The following is a 20847-nucleotide window of genomic DNA, read 5'->3' on the forward strand; positions in this document are numbered from 1 at the left end:
GTAACTCTTAAGTGAATTAAGTTTTGAAAAAATAGATTAATTAGACTTTGTGTTCTCTAATGCACAAATAAACTTAAATTCTGCCTCCAGCGGTAATGGAAAAGGTAACCATTTGTAACAGTTTTTCATTTGTTTCTAAAATCATACTGAGTTGCTGTTAAACTTTTAGAGCAAACTAAGACTTCATGTCCCAGGTGATACCCCATACCATAACTTATGAAGTAGTCCCTTTTGCTTACATCTTACTGATACTCATGTTTGTTGTGTAAGCAAAGTCATTCGAAGTCTTTCAGGGAAAAATACCTTTGAGAGATTCTCCGAGTATAGTATCACTGTCAAGAAAAAGAAAGCACTTGTTGACTCACAAGATTTTTAAGACTTTTTAAAACTTTATGGCTGAATTTCAAATTTAAAAACCTATTTCTGTATGCCTTGTTAGAATGGTCCTTAGGAAAGTACAGAAAATAGTAAATGCTGGCTAATAAAACTAGCATTGCATTCATTATTTTTCTAAGGCTATACTATAGTTATAAATTCTCTTGAAGGTAAAGACTGACTTGCCAAGGTCTCGCTCTTAGAAAGAACCTGTTTATCTATTTTTTGTTGTGGCTTTTTACTGTTCAGTCTTCATCAGGTTTAACTGGTTTGCAGAAGTTGTAGTAATGGAAAGTAATGTCCAGCTGTGTAGTAGCGAGGCTTCAAATGCTAGGTTGTTTTATATATTTCTTACTGTGACTTCATCCAGTTTGATTATTCATAAGGATAAAGGCAAGAGTGGTATTGTATGCCAGCAATGTGCAGTTTTTCATGTTTACTTTCAATTACCTGTTTTTAGACAATATTAAGAAGAAAGCACTTGATCCTGTACAGCAGCATGCTATGATAGCACATCTGCAATATATTTATTTCTGTACTTGTATTCAGCATTTCTTGTAACTTGCTGTGTCTTGTTTTTTACAGAATGGACAGCAAATTGTGGATGAACCTATGGGAGAAGATGATATCAACCCACAAACTGTGAGTAAAGCGTGCTTGTAATAAAGATAGGTAGCACACTATTGGGTCACACTGACATCACTTCATTTACAGGCAGTTTGCCACTAATGTTTTGTTGTTAGGTTTACTGGACATGGAGTGCAATCTAGGATCCTAATATTTTTGAGAGAGGTTCTTTCTCCCTGACTCTCGTCTGGTTTGGTATCCTACTGTTTGTTCTAAAAGCTCATACCTCATATTCCTTTCTGCCTTCAGCTTGCAATAGTCTTTCAGGGGAAGGTCAAGGGTGAGGAAGAACTGAGAAAGTGTAGTTTCCATTGCACTTGTTACTGAGAGGCATTAGTTGAAAGAATTCTTAACCTAGCCATCTTGAAAATAGAGACTGCTACTAAAGAGAAGATCGGTGAACCTTCCTGACTGTGATAATTTTTTAAAGTACATTATCTCCTTGTCAGACTTGCAGTTTACAAAATTTCATAATGTGAAGATCCCACTGAGTTCAGTTTTCTTGTTGCAATGACTGTGACTTTTGTCAAACATGAAGTTTGCCTGTAGTTTTGTGTTAGAGAGTACTAGCTGACTTAAATCTGGTGATAAATGGCCTCACCAATAAAACACCGTTTTTGGAGCTCCGTATTTGGTTGGAGTTCAGGGTTTGTATGCTGGTATTGCATCTTGGTTCCTCCTCATAGCACCAAGGCGCTGCTGTCTTTAACAAAAGGTGAAGAAACAAGGCAAGTGCTGACATGACTGAAGTAGTGCAGTGTTAAAGAGTAAGAAAGGAACAGTATTTGTGTGTTTAGAAGGCAACACTAGGAGAAGATAATTTGTTCTAATATAGTGTAGGCTGCAGTCCTGGGAAAGACGATGGTGAGGCAGGCTGTGCACCTGCAGCCCACTGGAGGATTACAGTGGAGAAGATATCCACCCTGCAGGCTGTGTAGGACTCCACACTGGAGCAGGGGGATGTGCCCTGAAGGAAGCTCCAGCCTGTGGAGAGCCCACTCTGGAGGAGGCTACTGGCAGGAGCTACAGCCTGTGGAGAGCCCACTCTAGAGGAGGCTACTGGCAGGAGCTGCAGCCTATGGAGAGGAGCACGTTTTCTGGAAGGAAGTGCAGCTTGTGGGGGACTCATGCTGGAGCAGTCCATTCCTGAAGAGCTGGACTCCATGGAAAAGGGCCCATGCTGGAGCAGTGCTCGAACAACTGTAGCTCATCAGAAGGACCCTGGAGAGGGGAAAACTGAGGAAGAAGCAGCGCAGTGTTACAAACTGACAGCAATTCCCATTCCACCTGCTCTAGAGGCAGAAGGGTGGAGAATAAAGGAGCGAAGTTCAGCCTGAAAAGAAGGTGGAAAGGTGTTTTCAGCTTTTTCTTTGTTTCTCACTATCCTACTCTAATTAGCAATGAATTAAATAAATTTTACCAAAGTTGGGACTGTTTTGCCCATGATAGTGATTGGTGAGTGATGTCCCTGTTCTTATCTCGATTCGTGAGCTTTTCTTCACCTTATTTTTTCCACATGTCTTATTGAGGAGGGGAAGTGAGAGAGTGGCTAGCTGGGTGTCTGGCAGCCAGCCAAGGTTAACCCCTCACAGCTATGAAACTTCTCTCTCAATATATGATAACTGCAGTATTACTTACAAGTGTTTTCCTGTATTGCCTTCAGACATTTCTGAACTGCTAATTCTTTTGGTGAGCAACTGATTTTAACAGGGTATGACCAGCACAAAATTAAAACATTTTTCTAATACTCTTTCTGTCATGCTTGAGCTACTTGGTTAAGATTGGTTTACCTTTTTAATGCCTCAGACCAGTATTTTAAGAACATATTTTGTGTTTATTTCTAGGCTGTGCTGAGTAAAAGATTGCCAGTAATGGTGTAAAATAATCTAGCATCTTTTAAACAAGAAGTTACTCCAGCTGCTCAGTCACCTATAGCTGGAAGCTAACCTGTGCTATCGGTCAGCTGATAAAATACTATTTCAGCTGGGCTGTGATATTCTGTGAGTGTGCAACATAAAAGCTTAATTTTAAAATACCACTGAAGCTCATTTAAGTTCTTCTGTTTAACTTTGCACTGAAATGAACTTAGAGCACTTACAAGGTTGCTGACAATTTATGGAATTTCTCAGCTGTAAATGAGGGCAGGCCTAGGGTGTATTAGCATATCAGGTAAGAGGACAAAATATTTTGTTGGGTGTGTAAAGGATGCAAGCTCAGAATAGAGAGTTGCCATAGTCCTGTGGAGATAGAAGAGGTGAAAACTTGAAATCTGCATCCTTTTTCTGTGCAAACCAGATAAGAAATTTAAATAAATATTAAAGCTTAACACAGTTCTAACTACATAGGTACACTCTCTAGTATTCTGTTTATCAGAAGATAAATTTTGTTTCATTACAGCCCTGTTCTTTTGGTCAAAAGTGGAGTTAATTGACATGAGAGCCTGAGTTGCATAGGTTTGATTCAAATTTGTGGTTTGTTTTAAGGAAACCAGGACCTGTAACAATATCTGTTTCTGAGGAATCCGAGATGGTGTATGATTCAAAGTCCTTCTCTTAGAAGGGGTATCATTCAGTAGTAGTCTGGTTTTATTACAGCAAGTATACTGGTTATATCTGGCTTTATAGCTTGTCAACATTTTATATCTAATATGTCTCATAAATGATCTGTGACCAGCAGGAAGTAAGTGTAAGAACAGCTGGCTGAAGCTTGAGCTAATGTGAAAGCTTAAGTGAACATTACTGAAAGAGAGGAAGCTATTTAAAGCTTTCTATTTGCTACCTTTCTCACTCTTGTGCTACCTGCCATTGCTTTCTGTATCTCTGTGTCCATAGAGATTGAGTAAATTAACTGAGCAAATCAATTGTTTTGAGCTGTTACAGTCATGCTCCATGCTTTATTGCTAGTTAAAGCTAACCAGAAACTGCAGCTAGTCCAGCAAGTAGCTTCTTATTTCGTATGTATGTGAAGAGCATATCGTGTGTGTGCTGTTCTTTGTTATGTTCTTTATCTGAATTCAATTTAGCTGACAGGACACTTGGTACAACCTGTGTATTACCCTTGCACTCTATTAGCTTAAGCATAATTATCAAGCATACAAAAAAATATTAGGTTCCAAGAATTTGTGAAAATTTTTTTTCAACAAGGCTTTGTCAGTTGCAGAAAAACTCAGGTGTATTTGTTTTTGGTAACCTGCAGGGACTAAAGATTACTTTTTTACAGTACAGACAGCAGTAGAACTTATTCAGGCTGAAACTTGCAATGAACCTCTCTTCAATGGAGGTAGTAGGGTAATATTATTACACTTAACTTGTTGTATGCTTTGGTAAAACTTTAAACAAAACCCCACTTTTAAATAAGCAGAATTATAGCATATGTAGAATTAACTAGAACTAAATCATAATGCAGCATATTAAAATATTCTGATCTGAGTGATTAAAAAACTAAGTCTCAGTAGCTGTCATCTTCTTACTAAAAATATATAACTAAGGTAACAGTGACTCTAATCAGTGGGTAGTCAAAAGGTAGTGTAAGAAAGGCTTGCAAAGAAAAGTCAGTAGTTAAAAAGGTCTTTTTCATTTATTGTTCTATAGTAGAATTTAAATAAAACATCTATTTGCAGTCAGGAGAGATGAAAATTAAGACCTTTGTCTTGCCAATCAGTATTTTAATAGAAGAGTTTATAAGGTAAGTGTGATCTCAGAAAAGGCTTCAAGATACATTGGAAGAATAATCTGAAGCATGTGACAGTATAGTTTCTTTGCTGAAGTACTGAATTTGATCAGTCAATTGTATGTAGTAATAATGTTGAGACTCTGTATTTTGTGTGCACAAATACTGTACAATTTACTGTGAATCTATAAAACACAGGTCAGTGGGGGGGGGAGAAGGGATGTTGAAATAAGAGGAGGGAGATTGTTCACCTATTACAGCCATGGGCAAAACAGGCACCATCACTCAAGCAGTAATATCAAACCAGAGTAATCTGGGGTAATCTCATTTATTGTATCACCATACATTAAAATAATGAAAGATAAAAATGTTATAATGAAGTAATTCAGAAAAAAAGCATAATCAAATTGACAAATTTTTAAACTTGAAAACATTTGACAGAGGCTTTAACTTGTGTTTAGTTTCACCTCAGTTTTAAATACTACAGCATTGTACTAGTAAGAACTCTTAGTTTCAGAAACTTTGCTTGCATTTTGGCAAGTTGAAGCACTGCTTCAGGACTGCTCTAAACTTCTGTTGGATATTCCTGTTTGGATGCTCAGTAGCAATTTCCAGTTTCAAGAATAGTCATGTGTGTTAACAATGACTCTTTCTGATGATTGTTTTTGGTCATCATTACTCTTGCTGGTATAACCTTTACATTTCAATTTTCTGTGCATGTTTTGTCAATTTTTTGATGTAAATTCTTGGCTTCGTGGTAGAGGCTCTAAGGCATAGCTAGAATTTCTTAAACACTAGGGAAATGTTTGGATTCACAAATGTTCATAGCCCACTAAGTTCCGGATGTCTCATTTTTACAGATTGATACTTAATTTTAGCTGAAACAGCTGCTTGTGTAGCTTATCAGTAGTAAAACAGTGACAGCTTAATATTTTTGCAGTTTTACTGAAAGATGAGGTATACAGTCGAGTTATCCTTTCATATTGCTTAACCATTCTTGAATGTTTAACTATTGCCTATTTAATGGAAATCAGACCAAGGAAGCTTTTGTTACAGCATAGTAATGCAATTGTTTGAAACAATAATATTACATAACTCGGTATAACATCATATTCCCTGTTATGAAGTAAATTGTAATTTCTGTTGAAGCCAGCTGATAACCTGGCCGTCTAATGAGAGTGTCCACTGTGTAATGGAGTGAAGGAAACAGTCTGGTTTACAAATAGTAATCTTGGACTTCAAGGTGTTCCATAATTCTTACATTCCTTTTAGTCCATTTTACTAAATATACTTAAATATATGTGCATGGCTATTTAATTCTATTTTACAATCAAATAACTTGATTCTTGAACAAATAAGTTTCCCCAGCAAAGCATTTGTAAAACTTAAGTCCAGTTATTCCCTTCTCAATGCCCAGATTTTGCTTTGTAAAAGGCAGAATGCCTTTTTTTCTGTAATATAACAAAATTGGAAGTTCATTATCTTCCCAAGCACTGTACTCTGCTGTAACTTGGATGAATTTTGTTAGCAGCTTAATGACATGCTTGCATCTTACCTCTAAGAATGGACTCAAGAGGTCCTTGTGCAAGAAGTTACAGCATCTTTGTAAACAGTGCAGGGCATTAGGTCTGAGATGTTAACTCTTAGATATCAAACCCATATAAAGAAGGCAAGCCCTGGCATACTTTTTTTCCCCAAGATGTCATCAGGTGTTGAGGAAAGGCTACAGCAAAACTTTCATTGATGTGTTCTTATGGATTTTTTGAGTGGCTTATTTTGCAGTCATTGTCTTAGGTGCAGGGTTCTTTCTGGAACTTGCTCAGAAAATTGAATAATTTGAGAGTAAGCAACATTCAAAGTCAAGCTGCTTAGTTGTTACATGGAGAGAAAACAGATGGTAGCCCTGCAAAGCCTGTAAACTAACAGATGGAAGCTGCCACACCCCCTGATTAATAGAATATTGCTGCTTTGGCTATACAAACATTTATTATGAAGAAAAGTATATTATTCAGCTTCTGAAAACTCAAAAAATTAGCTCTCTCTTCCTCCACTGTTGACCTTCATGAAACAAGGGCTTTTCATTCCTTATGTATGCTCCCTCTTTGTTTTTTTCCAGATAATTGAAAGCAATCTTTACTACAGAGCCTTACTTGTCTAACAGCATAAAGACTTACTTTGCATTATTACACTTCTCAAACTGAGGGTGTAGGAAATTATCAGTCTGCCTAATGGACTCGACCTAGATTAAATGTTTCAACATTTTCTGGTTATGTGTAGAAGTGAGCATCACACCATTGTGTGCACATTTTATTCAATAAAACCCATATATTCCCACGTGTTCTTTACTGCTTTGAGAGTTCCTCCAGCATGTTTCAGTTTTCTTGCTCTCTGTAGTGCCTGCGAGCCCCATTCTCTTGAATGTCTAGATGGCAAGTCTGATGACATTTTGTCTTAATTTTTGTAAATTCAGAGCAAATTTAAATGAGGGGAAGATGAGAGATGAACTCACTTTATATTTCTGTAGTGGAGGAGAAGGAAATGCATTGTGCTAGTGGAGTTCTGCAATTCACAGAACTGTCACTGACAGGCGTAGCAAATTCCTTTTGTTTTGGAGACAGTTGTTTTGTGATAAACATATATCATACAAATCCTTATCAAAGACTTCAAGGTAAAGGGAGCAACTTGCTGGAGCAATTTGTCCTTGTTATCACAGACTTCCCTGTTGGGGACTGCTGCCCTCTAACCTGTCTCCTTCTTATGCGAAGGAATATTTAAAAGGGCAAACTCTCTTCTGAGAGGTTCTCGAAATGAGTTGTGTAGCATATATCTTAATGTTTCTGGTTGGCTGGTAGTGCTCTTTGGGAACCGTGCAGGCTGTATTCTCCCAGAACACAAGAAATTTCTTCCACCTGCCGCAGCCCCATGTCAGTTATAGGAGAGCTATTGTTGGGAGGTAACCCCGCTGACCCCTGAGCACTGTGCTTTGTGCTGCCCTGGGAGGTCACATAAGAGGTTTGGGAGAGCAGTGGTTCAGTAATTGTACAAATGTTGCGGTTGAAATGCCTGATTCCTGTCACCCTTTGCAGATACAGCGTGTCTGCAGCAGAGTACACTCGTACCCTTACAGCAGAAAGATAAGAAAATGGTCGTTTACCTACAGTATCTTTTCGTCTTTAAGGAACACTGTAGTTAGAATAGCTCTTACCACTTACTCTCCATTTCTGCTTTTAGCTATCCTTGCTACCACAGAGTTTAATTTAGTGATTTGAAGATTCCTGTTCACTCTGCTTTTAGTGTATCTGTTCTTAGACAAGGTAGGGCAGAGAGTTTGAATGGTCTTCCATTTATTTATGTAAATTTATTTTACATCTTCAAAGTGTAAACAACTATATTGCTGTTAAACTGCAATTCTTGAGATATTTCAGTTTGGAATGGGGAAGTAGCTGGAAGTTTGAAACAACTGAAGAGAGGAAAGCTTCAGTACTTTTCTGTACTATTTATGAAATAATTGAAATCCTTGCATTGCAGGAAGCTCCTTCTGCTTGAGAAGCTCTGTTTATCCCAATACAAATATTAAATAATTTTTCATTCTGTGTTAGTGCCGTTGTAGTAGAGACTGCTTCTTCCAAAAAGGCTGTAACACAGTGGACTGTAAAAAGTACATTGTCAGTGGGGACTTTTGAGCCCTCACTTGAGTCACAAAGTGTTCCTTTGTGCAGTAGCAGTTCCTGAATGCCTGTGTAATCTATAATAATAATTGTGTGTATTCAGTACACAGCATTTAAAAGATTGTCCCTGCAGATGGGACATAAAAAAAGACCCAGAGAAGTACAAGAGAACATAAAGAGGGAACAATTTTGCTTGTGGGATCCTGATAAAGCCAGGGTCTCTATTTCATCTCTCCAGGTTTAAAGGAAAAGATAGAAACCAATAGTGTAGACAGCCAGGATGTGGTATAGAGATAGAAGCAATGTGTTGTGTCACTTAAGTAAATTACTGGCTTTGTCTTCTGACGAGGAATTGAAATATAACAAAAAATGCAGTAGTCCAGGTATTTGTTAGAACCCAATCAAGGGAAGCTGTTTGGAGTGTGGGTTTGTTTTAGTGTCTTGTGCAAGCGGGAGTATTTTACTGTATGCTTCCATGGGTACAGAGTCACTGCATGGAGTCACCTGGATCTGTTTATAGCTGTGTATGTGTATATGCCTTTGACTAAAGGTTGTTACTTGCCTTTGTTTATTACTTGAAAAAGTCTCCACTAATAGAGCATTTACTGTGCAATTCAGTGGTTTTAATAAATATCAAAAAAGATAAAGATATTGTCAATATTCAGAAAAATAACTTCCATACTAAATACATAGAGAGATCAAATTAAAAATTTCATCTCTAGCTGTTTGAAGTAATTAGATTGAATTCTAATTCTTAAAAGCATTTGAGATTTTTTTTAAAAACATTGAAAGAAAGCCTAGGTATCTTTTATTACTCTAAGAAGTTTTTCACCCTCTACACAGCACTATAATATTGGTACATAAGTCAGACATTTGAGATGGGCAATGCAGTTCAAATATTTTTGTAGTCTGCCTTGGCCTATAACATCTGTATAGCATTTTCCATGTGCAGGATTTCAAAGGGCTAGGCACAAGGTCATTTTGGTCCTCTAACTTTACTCTAGTAAATAAAAACAGTCTTTAAGCATTCTCTGTGTTGAAGTCTAAAATGTAGTGATAGACATTAAAATATTTTGTAAAGTTAGAAATCATAAAAATACAGTTATCACAGATAGGACTTAAAATACTTGTTCTTCTGCTTAACTAGTGAAATGTTGCACAGTAGTGTGATTTCTGAAATAGATGTTGATCTCTTTTGGTTTTTTCTGGGAACCAGGAATCAGTAACATCTGCAACTGCATGTTGCTATCAGGCAATCTGCTTAACTTTCCTGTCCTGATCTCTACCAGCATCAGGAACATGAGTACCACTGCTGCTCAGTTTTTCCTTACCACATGTGTGTGCATGTGGAATCAACAGCTTTTCTTTTTTTTTTTTTTTTTTTGACCTTTTTTTCGCCCCTTCTCTCTCTTCCCACCCCCCCCTCCTCCCCCGACTGTGTCTGACTTGCCTGACAGGAAATTTTCTAATTGCCGGAACAGCTGGTCACAGCAAAAACACCAGGGTTGGTCTTCCCTGCTAGACTTGTGATCGCTCAGTCAGAAAATCTGAACATCATGGTTTCTTAGTCATGTTTAAGTTTCTGGCTCTACGTGGTCGTTCTATTCGGGTGAGCTTAGTTTCTTATTTAAGAGAATGAGGGGAAAAAGGGAAAGTTTTACTTTAATTAAACTTCTAATTTGGGAGCAATTTTAGTCTCTCCCTACTTAGGGATCGGTGTTGTTTGGATACAAAGCCTTTTGTATTTTCTTTAAAACAAAAAAAAGTCTGTGGTATGCTCATATTTTGTAGAAGTTTGTAAGGTCCCTGCTGATAATTTAGCCTTATTGGGAAATTGTTACCTGTATGTAAATAATGTATAGGCTTATATTTCAGGGGCAGAGGGGAGTGAAGTATGAATTTAGCTGTATATTTCCTCATTGAGAGTCAAATTTTATTAAAAATTTCTGTATTTTTAATAATTAGTGGTTATTTTGATAATTGCATTGTCATGCATTACTTTAAACTGTAAAATACGACTGTATGGGGTGACAGTTAAAATAACTCAGGCTTATTAATATCTTAAATTTAGTTCTGAAATGGTATTAAGAACAGTGACACTGTTGCTTGCATAACAGTTAGTGTTATGGTTATTTCAACTTTTAAGTGTTAATTTAGTCATAGCAAATGTTGAATTTGTATAATTTGTCTTATTGGGCATATATTTAAACATCAAAAAGTTTGTTTAAAGTTGAGAAAAATTACTAATGCAATACTGTATCATCCCAGGCACTGTTTCAGAACTATTTAACAATACATGTAAACGTTGAACATGACAGAACATTTTATTGTTGAAAGTCAAATCACTTTTCATGTTTCTCCTCCTGTAAGTCTGCAAATACTTTGCAATGAGGGAGAAAAAAAATATAATCCTCACGACCTTCTTGTGTAATGTCTTAACATCTTAAGAGAAGGTCTATTAACTTGTAAAAGGGATGGTAATTTAACACCCATTAATCTGTCTACTGATTTAAACTTTACAACGTATATTAGAAAATTAAATTGAATTTTCTCGCCATAACTGAAATGCTAGAACAAGACGTGTATGTAAAAAAAGAGAACATAGGCTGCATTATAATCAAGTTTTTTTAATGTAAACCTTATAAATATTTATCAACTCATAGTCCTGAATCATAGTTCTTTTCCACAGGCAACATTAAATGTATTCTTCAGAAATCTGATCAAAAAACAACATTGTTTTATCTACTTAGAGCAGCTCGATTACATTGTCTTTAACATTCTATTGATTTTAAAAGGTTACATAGTGCAGACCAAACTAAAGGTTTTCAGCCCATATAAATTTCAGAATATATTTAGGATATTATTTCATTAAAACAGGATTTCATAGAATAGAGCTGAATATGCTCCTAAATTATTTTTCCTTTTAAATAATTTCTTTTTGTTTAACTTTGAATTAGTCTTTTAATTGCAATGGTCTGAAATGTTAGTGCTTACAAAGTAGGAACAAAACTTTTATCAAGAGTTACCGGGAAATGGAAGTTCCACCCAATGAGTATGTTTTTTCCAGTGCTGACAAGTGCACTTCAGTTCATGAGAAGTTTGTGGTGCTTGATCAAAAGAGAACTGCATTGCAGAACTGCTTTTGGTGGCCAACATGGAACTTCTAAAATGCTTACAGGAATTTCTCAGCTTGCCTGCTAAACAACCTACTGCTCGTAGTCCCTTTGGGAAGGAAGGAGTAGTGTCCTGCTTCTATCTTGGCCTTTGTATTTTCATTCTGAGGAAAGAAGGCATCTTCAGAATTGCCTTCCCAGTCTGGTGAGCCGTGTTTATCCAGAGGGCCTCACCTGTCCTTGGGCTTGTTGCTCTGGAACAGGACTCATTCTCCAAACTCCTGTCTTGCTTCATCCTATAACACCAAAAGGATGGGAGGAGTTCTGTCTCGGTAACCAGGTCTGCAGTCTTCGTTATGGGAGTGAGTTGGCTGTGTGGAACAAACACAGACACAGGCATCCTTCTAGATCTCAAAACTGTTGCAGTAGAAAGCCAGAAATCAAAAAGAGTAGAAAGAGAGTAAGAAATAAATACATAAATACAGCAATTTTTTTCCCTGAAACTAAATATTTGCAAATTTAGTTTGCTTTTAGGAAATCCTGTTTTCTGTCAGGTAAAACAATAGTTGCTGTCTGCAACAAGTGATTTGATGTCAGTCAAAATTGTAAGTTTTTCTATCTTTTAAAAAAATGCAAATACATAAATTGTGGAAGCCTATATTTCTAACTTCAAATGTCCATGTTAATTAGGAGTTCTGCTCTACTGTTGCTTTTCTTTGGTAGTAGTGTAAAACAGACAGCATACACAGAATATCCTTAAGTCGCCTTGACTTAATTTTGTGCATGATAGTGCTTTGATTTTTGTTGTATTAGAATAATTGCTACTTCAAAAGCAGAATTTTTAATTTTTACAACAATTGTTTGTGTATGAGCATACAAGTAATTGTTAGTTCTGTTAAGTGACTCAAATTGAATATTAGTCACAGATATAAGGAGTGGATTTTATTCTATGAGTTAGCTCTCTAACATTGCTTGCTGAAGTAATGAGAGATTGTGAAGTGCTTATTGGACAGTGAATTTTATTTTTAAGGTAGTTTTTAATTTATAGATAGGAGTATAAAAAGCATAGAATGTTTTAAAAATGAGATATTTAAAAATACCTAGACTAGTGCACTCCTCACATTTTTAACTCCCATTTTTACCTTTACGAAGATTTCTGTAAGCCCTAATATAAGAGGTAAAAGTAATTGGTTTTCAGTTTGTTGGCTCTTTTTTACTTCAAAAAGCATAGCTCAAAAGGGTTTCATTTCTTCAGGTAATGCTGAAAATTCATCCTATGTTCATAACAAGTTGGGAAAGTAAAAATGCATCTAGGAAACCTTCTGACTCAAGGGAGGGGAGGAAAAGGAAATTATGTATATGAGTTGGGGAATTGTGCCAACATTGAGTCATCCTTTTAGAATCACTTGATATCCAATAAGCTGACTGTCCTTACAGGACATAACTGCTTTATGTGACTTCAGCACCAAGGTTTTAATATCATAGTCAATATTTCAGAAAAGGTTTATTTGATTATATTGATCCACATTATTATGCCTGTGACAGCCAGAAAAATATTTTGCCAAATACAGCAATGTCCAGTAGAGCTCTTATCAGTACATAAAGGCTAACAAAGTAGTAAAAGGAAACCTGCAACTGTGATTGGAGCAGTGTTAAGTGAATTGCTGGGGATTCCATTTTTCTGTTTTCAGCTTTATCTTCACTTGTACTGGGTGTTCGTGTGCCTTAAGAACGTGCATTTGTTTAAAGGAAGTAAAACATTCCTGAAAAAGATACTGAGAGGGGTGAAAACAAAGCTGCTACTTCCGTAATGAAAATGGAAAAATCTATGTAGCTACATACCCAATACTAACAAATGAAAAATGATGCAAGCACTGTCTTTGCTGCTGCTCAACTTTCATGTGAAAAATAAGATTGTAATTAGCTCTTTATTCATTGGATTGACTTTTTTGAAAATTGTATGGTCAACAGCACAAACTGATTTTAGGGCTGTGATCTTATCTTGAGAGGTGGGTAATGTCTGAGGGGGGGTATTCACCAATATGGGCAATATAGTTCTTAGTTGTTGTGATTAAAGCTATCAAAAAGATTTTTTTTTTCCTCTCATTGTGACTGTGTAGAAGTTGAAATTCCAGAACTGTGACCTTTTCTTATGGTAATTCTGGCTGTTTCTCATGTGTAAATTATTCCTATACAAAGTAAATATTAAAAAAAAATTAATATGTAATTTTAAACCGAAACTATTAATGAAATAGTTCCCTGAAGAGTTTCTGATGGAATCCCACCAACAATTTTTAATGTATTACTAGTGTCCATTTAGAAAGGAGTATTAAAACCACCAACATTGGCACAGTTAAGTGCTAAAGCGTGAATTAAAAAAAAAAGAATCTTGCACAATCCGTGGGAATGATTTGACTCAGGCAGTGACTCTGGAAGGAGCGATGCCGCTGCCTCAGGGCTGGTCCCTCAACAGCTGTGAGCACTGCAGGCAAGACAGGACTCTCGTGGCTGGGAGTGTGGGGCTATTGCTTTATGAGCAGCATCACTTAAGGGGCTGATGCAAGGGGCTTCCATAATAACATGAAAAATCAAGTAGTAAAAAATGAAAAATGATTCAGAGAAGACCTTACAAGACCAGGAGCTAGAAAATGAGTTTATAGTAAAAAATCTGAACAAACTCTTAGGGGGTAAATTAAGTCGTAACTGAGTCTGTAAGTAACTATATGTCAAAGATGGTTCTGGTTTGTACCTTCTTAACTCTGTTAAGAGCAGTACAGAATTAACAGGTAAAGGTGAAACCTGGGTAATGCTGGAACCAGGATTATCAGTATTTAAGTTAATTTCTCCGGCAATTACTTAAACTGGCTGAGCTACTATAAAAGGTTTTAATTATTCATTGAGATTAAAATTTATTATTAATCTGCTTATCTAACAATTACATCGAGTCAAAGTCTTAACCTCATTTTTACAGTTTTTGGTCAGCATGTCAACAATGTTTGCTGTCCAGGAAGAACTGTTTTGAATACTGGACCCGTCCAAGGACTTGTTGCATGTATCAGATTTCCCCACCTGGTTTTGCCAAACTTGAGTATGTATAGCCAGCTCTGTCCTGGTCATCTGTGCCTCTTACTGGAAAATTGCAGTTTATTTAAAAGCCCTACCGAGAGTCAAGTTGCTTCTCAGTGCTATAAGCAAAGATATTATGTGTTTTTTCCTGTCCAGAAATTGTGTCGTAAAATCCAGAGGTTTTATTTAAAATGAATGTGAGGGTTAATGTTTCATCCTTGTTCCTTTAATATGTCCTTTATTTCATAACTTCCATCTCTGTTAGATGTAACAGAGGTTGGTGTGTGGCCTTTTTCCTTCTTTAACTGTGAAACCTTTTGTTCTGATGTTACAGATTTGGTAACATCCAGTTTTGGTATTTCTTGCTATATTTCATAGAGCCAGCAAGTGTGCAGAGGGGAAGTTTTTTGATCAGTACATAGTCATCTGCCAGCTGAAATTCACTGCACTTCTGAGGAGATATTCACCTTCATCTGGATTGTGTTCTTTTTGTGGGAGAGTGACCGTGCAGCCTTGTTTTGCAGTCCCTTCTGTCCCTTTTAGGAATGGCACATGGGTGTTGTGTGTTATCTTCAGTATCCCTTTCCAGATGCGAAGGACTCAGGACAGTAATTCCTCACATCTCACACAATGAGGACTTCTGGGATTTTCTCAATCCATATATGAACTTTTTTATAAAGAGAAATTTCTCATGAATCTGTTTCTGAATTTATTATAAGCTTCCTGATGTAAAATTCAGATATGGCAAAGGAGCCATTTATTTTGTTTAGCCTTTAGCTGCTTCAAAAAGCCTTAATCTATAGGTATCATAGCATGTACTGCACATACTTATCTTGGTCTTGATATTATAAAAATTTACCTGCTATATTTTGTTATTCTCTGCATAGTTAATCAGAAAGATATTTTTTTAAAACCCACACTGTTATAATCAAATAAAACCTTCCTGATCCTTTCCAACCCCAAATCTTGTTTTTCCTGCGTATCTCTGTTAGAGATCTTACCCTGGGGTATCTTGCTTTTGGTTAACTTCCTGTCTCACCTGATTTCAGTATAATTTCACTGAAGCTGACAGCAGAGGCTCTGCAGTCAGTCTTTCTGTTCAGGATGGGTCCAGTTTACTTTTAGAGTCACATTCCATTTAAACAGAATTCTTTGGATGTCTTATGCTGTAAATGTTTCCTTGTACTTTTTTTCTTATGTTTCCAATTCTGTCACTTTATGTTGTTACACCCGTTAAATGTCATCTGTATGTGGGACAATTTAAATATACCATTCCATTATAATTATTATTGCAATGAAACTACAATTTTTTGAGATGGCTGCTGTTTTTTCCCTTTGGAGTAATCTGTGCATATCATAATTTTAACTTATACTTTCAGTATGTTGAAGAGTATACACTCAAATCTTTGTCACTCATCGTCATGAGTGATGAACTAACTATTCTTTTAATAACTGTTATCTAAAGTAGGCTATCATAAAGATTTAAATGTTTTTTAAATATTGCTACTCATAGTCACATAATTTTGAATATCTAGAAAAGGAGAAATCTGTTTTCAGGGAATACCTTTCCCAAGTAAGCATTCCATGTGTGACATACCAGTTTATTCTTTGATGTCCTGTTTAAGTTAATTCACATCTAATTCTTACACATCTTTAAGGGTAAAGTCACTTTCTTGCTGAAAGTGACTCCCATTTCCCATTTCTGTCCCTGTGAATTGGAATTTCTTTATCAAGCACTTGTCATGGTGCATGTTTGCACTTGACTTATATCTTTATTCAAGAAGCTGAGACTGAGAATTTTAGGTGCAGTGAGACTCCTGTGGTGTTTATATGTGCTAATATTCCTTATTCTGAATGGCCTTCCTCTTCCTGCTACATGTAGGCACAGATCTGATCCTGTGCAGCCTGTTTAGATGATTCAGAGCTATTTCCTTGTGTATTATTTTACCAATATCAGAGCATACATTTAAAGATTTTTTTAAAATTATTTTAATCTTTAGTTGGTTGTTTCTCTATCCTTTCTGTATAAAATTTGTAAAGATACTTCCATTTTTTGAGGTGCTATTTAAATTCTAATGAGTACTTATTGTGTTTTCTCAATTTATCAGATTTAGGTTGTGTCATAAGAGCATATCTCCTATGGCACTCACAATACTTGGTTTTTTTAAGTGCATGTCTGGCAACTCTCACAAAGTGTCTACAAATGGTTTAAGCTCAGACTCCAGAATTCTCTTACGGCCCCTACTGTAACATTGTCTTCAGGATTTGGAAGTTAGTGGTATTGTGGGTGATACTGGTAGCTCTCCTAGTTATCAGTTCAGAGCCCAGTTTACTAATCCTAGACCAGCTTTTCAGTTGTCCCTGGAACACAGTGCTCAGAAAAAGGTCTGCAGATGACACACTGCTTGTTCTACACAGATGAGTTTATGCCACCCAGCTCTGCATGGGCCACTTCTTTACACAGAACAGTTTTAAGATGACTGAAAATCCGGAAATCTGAGGGGTGAATTGCAGAAGAGTTTATGTATAGATAAACACACGCTTTTCTCTTGCTTTTTCTAGGCTTTTTCATTACTACTGAGAAATACTTACCTAGTAAGGCTCTTCTGCTTCTACTTCCTTCAGGGATTGAAGTCCAATTTCCTTTTAACATGTTATCTAATAGTCGTTCCTGTAATAAGATCTCAGAAACAAATACAAGTATTTTATGTTGCAGCAGAGTTAGTTTAGCCTTGAATTTAAAAGTGAAGATAAAAATAATTCACATATATTCAATTACTAGAAGCAAACTGAGTGTTTAATGTTCATTAAGTACCTAAAATATTGATTATTTTTTTCCCCCCAGCAACATGATTAGGCTACTATTTTTATAGCCTAATAATGGTTAAATATTTTTTCACTGCTTGCCTTGAAGGTGTCTGTCCTTTCTTTCACTGACAAGCATGTTTCCTATTCTAATTTGCTTGGTGCTGCGATCTCTTTTTTTTTTTTTTAAGCTTTTCTCTTTCAGATTTGATTTGTCTGTGTAATATAGTCCATTCAGTGTTCTTTCCTATGTGTGTATGCTTTCCTGTACGTAGACATACATTGTGAGGTGCATTACTAAGAGGTTACTTATACTGAGATACTGCCCAGAACGGTTCTGACATGCAGACTACATCAGTACAGGAAATTATTTTGGAATGGTGGTGTTTTAAATTCACATTCAAACTTGTTTGTCACTCACTTCCCTTCAAGGCCAATGTTGATTTAACACTATTACATTGTTGAGGAAACTGAGGGTTATGTTACCTTCTGTTTGTTTCCTTGCATTCTATATTTAGTTTCACTATAATGGTAGCCAGTAGCAACCACTTTAAGTTGACTAACATGGGTTGTTGTTTTTCTTTAAACGGCTTTCTGTGACCCTTTTACTTTCTTGTGTGAAGAAGGCCTTGAGAGAGCTGTGTGTCTAGAAGAGGAAATTATGTCTTGAGACTTTCAATTAGACATTGCAGCAGTGTAATGTTTGATAAGAGGGAACTTTACAACCTTATAAATAACAGAAATAAAATGTAGGCAGTAGAGTACAGTTGTAACTGGAAGGAAGATCCCACCATTGCAAAGGACAGATCACTGGTGAGTGAATGTCTGTACACATCTGAAAGTTGTCAAGGAATGAAAGAAAGGAGAGGAGAACCCAAGTATTTCAGCACCTTATATGTCATCTCATTTATTTTGAATTTGTCACATGGGACAAACGTTTTTACCGTTTCTCAGGGAATGATCAGAGATGGACCTTAAGCCAAATTCGGTACCAGACGGAATGGCTGGCTTCTCTTCCAGCTTCCTCTAAGATGCCATCTATCATCTGATGTAATTAGTGCAGTTGGTTGAGAAATAGAGATCTCCTTCTACAATGTGTAAGACTTGCATTCTAATTCAGGTAGATAGTGGGTACAGTGAGGGTTGATTAGTTCTGCATATAATTTGTGTTCTATAAAAGGCTTAGCTTTTGTATTTTTAACTGCATTTGCAAAACACTGTTTAGGTTAAAATAACATACATTCAGCAGTTATGTCAGAAAAGGAAACTGCAAATTTGTGGGCAACTATTCATCATAAATCTTCCTCCCAAACATGTTTTATGGACAAGCTACTAAAGCAGGATATTGTTTGAGTTCCTTTTTGTTTAAAACAGAGTTGGTTTAGGTCTGCCTTTTATGGACTGAGGAGTATCTGAACCCTGAGAAACTGCAAAGGCTGGGAATATTCTCTTAGTATCAGGAATGTGAAGTGGTGGTTTGGGGTTTGTTTTGGTTTTTAGAGGGTGCCCAAAATAACCACTGGAAAGTTGGTTGCATAATATTGCATCGTATTCAAAAATAATAATTTTGTTTGTGTATAGAGAGGAAGTTAATATATTTTCTTTTTCATTTCTTGTTCTTGTTGAGTTTTGTAATGCTTTAAAGCAATATAAAATCATAGAATGGTTTGGGTTGGAAGGGACCTTAAAGATCATATAGTGTCAATCTCCCTGCCATGGAGGACCAGGCACTTCCAGTAGATCAGGTTGCTCAAAGCCCCATCCAGCCTGGTCCTGAACACCTCCAGGGTTGGAGCATCCACAACTTCCCTGGGCAATCTGTTCCAGTGCCTTACCACTCTCACAGCAAAGAATTTCTTCCTAATATCTGACCTAAATTTTCCCTCTTTCAATTTGTACCCATCACTCCTTGTCCTGTCACTACAGTTCCTGATGAAGAGCCCCTCTCTGGCTTCCCTGTAGGCCCCCTTCAGATACTGGAAGCTTGCTGTGAGGTCTCCACACAACCTTCTCTTCTCCAGGATGAACAGCCCCAACTTTCTTAGCCTGTCTTTGTAGGGGAGGTGCTCCAGTCCTCTTATCAACTTCATGGCCTTCCTCTGGACTTGTTCCCACAGTTCCGTGTCCTTATGTCCACCTTGCTTTGCCTCCCTGAAGGAAGTAGATAACAGAAAGATTTGAGGAAGTTGTTTCACATGTTTTTTTACTTTCCCAAGATTCCCAGGGAGCAAATAGATAAAACAGTAAAGCAGAAGTGGATCAAAGTATCTGAAGTAATATGTACTTGGCAGTTTGTTTCGCTGTGCTATTCTATTCCTCCCTTGGGATTCTGTTAGATTGCAGTGGGTGGTTTCAGTAGTATGTAATCCAACTGATCACATACTAATTTAAAAGATAAAACTGCAAATGTTCACCAGCAAATTATTCCTTTGACAAGTAAAAGGAAACAATGTTTCTTTCAGACTCTGTAAAGATTCAGCCTTGAGTCAATGATGGTAGCATTTTCTCCTGAAAGGAAAAAGAAGTTTAGGTTTATTAGATGGAGTACTCAGCATGCCTGTGTGCACACACATGCAAAATTTTGGTTGTCTTACAATGGAAACTGGCACCTAAACTTACTGGTCATCTTGGATTTGTCTTGTGTGCTAAAACTAAGTGCTTCACATTACAATATCTTTTTTCATTTCTTGATTTTAAAAGTTGCCAGGATGTTCTGTGCCTTATTCCAAATCATGTGCTGAATTTTTTATATATGTACACACTCTCACACATACATGCTCAGGGTTTCTTATGTGCTGCTTGTTTACAGCTTTGGCTGTAATCTTTTGTAAAAGAATTGTCAGTCTGGGAGAAGGATGTGTTGGAACATGCTGACATGGATGGACAGTTGCTCTGCATTTATACACAGTGTGGAAATGACCAGATGCAAAAGGATACTTTCAGCATTAATTAATGCACGTAAATTTTGCAGAATACTTGAAAAACTTATAAATCAGCGCTTCAGAAACAGAGCTTTAGAATTCTGCCTCTACTAACCCATCACTGTGACTAATCAGTGCACATTTTGGTGCATACAGATGAAGCGAAAGTCTGGAGCAAGGAAGACATACCCTTGGAAGCAAATCATAGAATATCCTGAGGTGGAAGGGACCCATCAGGATGATTTAAGTCCAGCTCATGGTCCTGCACAGGACAACCCCAAGATCCCACCTTGTGCCTGAGAGCATTGTCCAAATACTTCCTGAACTCTGTCAGACTTGGTGCCATGACCACTTCGCAGGGAACCCTGTTCCAGTGCCCTCTGAGTGAAGTGCCCTCTTCCACCCTCTGAGTGAAGAACCTTTTCCTAGTATCCAACCTAAACCTCCCCTGATACAGCTTCAGGCCGTTCCCTCGGGTCCTGTTGCTAGCCAGGTTAGGGAATACTTTAACAAACTGGGTGTACACAAGTCTGTGGGCCCTGACAGGATGCACGAGTGCTGAGGGACCTGGCAGCTACCACTGCATGGCCACTCTTGATTATT

General features: G+C 37.0%; 1 protein-coding gene across 1 annotated transcript in view; it reads left to right on the plus strand.

Moving 5' to 3' along the window:
• Window positions 1-20847, plus strand: part of RPS6KA3 (ribosomal protein S6 kinase A3) — a 76594-nt gene that overhangs the window by 12169 nt on the left and 43578 nt on the right. The window contains exon 2 of the mRNA XM_039377937.1: window positions 961-1017. Within this exon, the coding sequence (XP_039233871.1) occupies window positions 961-1017 (57 nt within the window). The remainder of the gene's footprint in view (window positions 1-960; window positions 1018-20847) is intronic.

The sequence above is a fragment of the Pipra filicauda genome, unplaced genomic scaffold, assembly GCF_003945595.2.
Source record: "Pipra filicauda isolate LSUMZ 115617 unplaced genomic scaffold, ASM394559v2 scaffold12_size5214236_pilon, whole genome shotgun sequence".
In the NCBI taxonomy this organism is placed as follows: Eukaryota; Metazoa; Chordata; class Aves; order Passeriformes; family Pipridae; genus Pipra; species Pipra filicauda.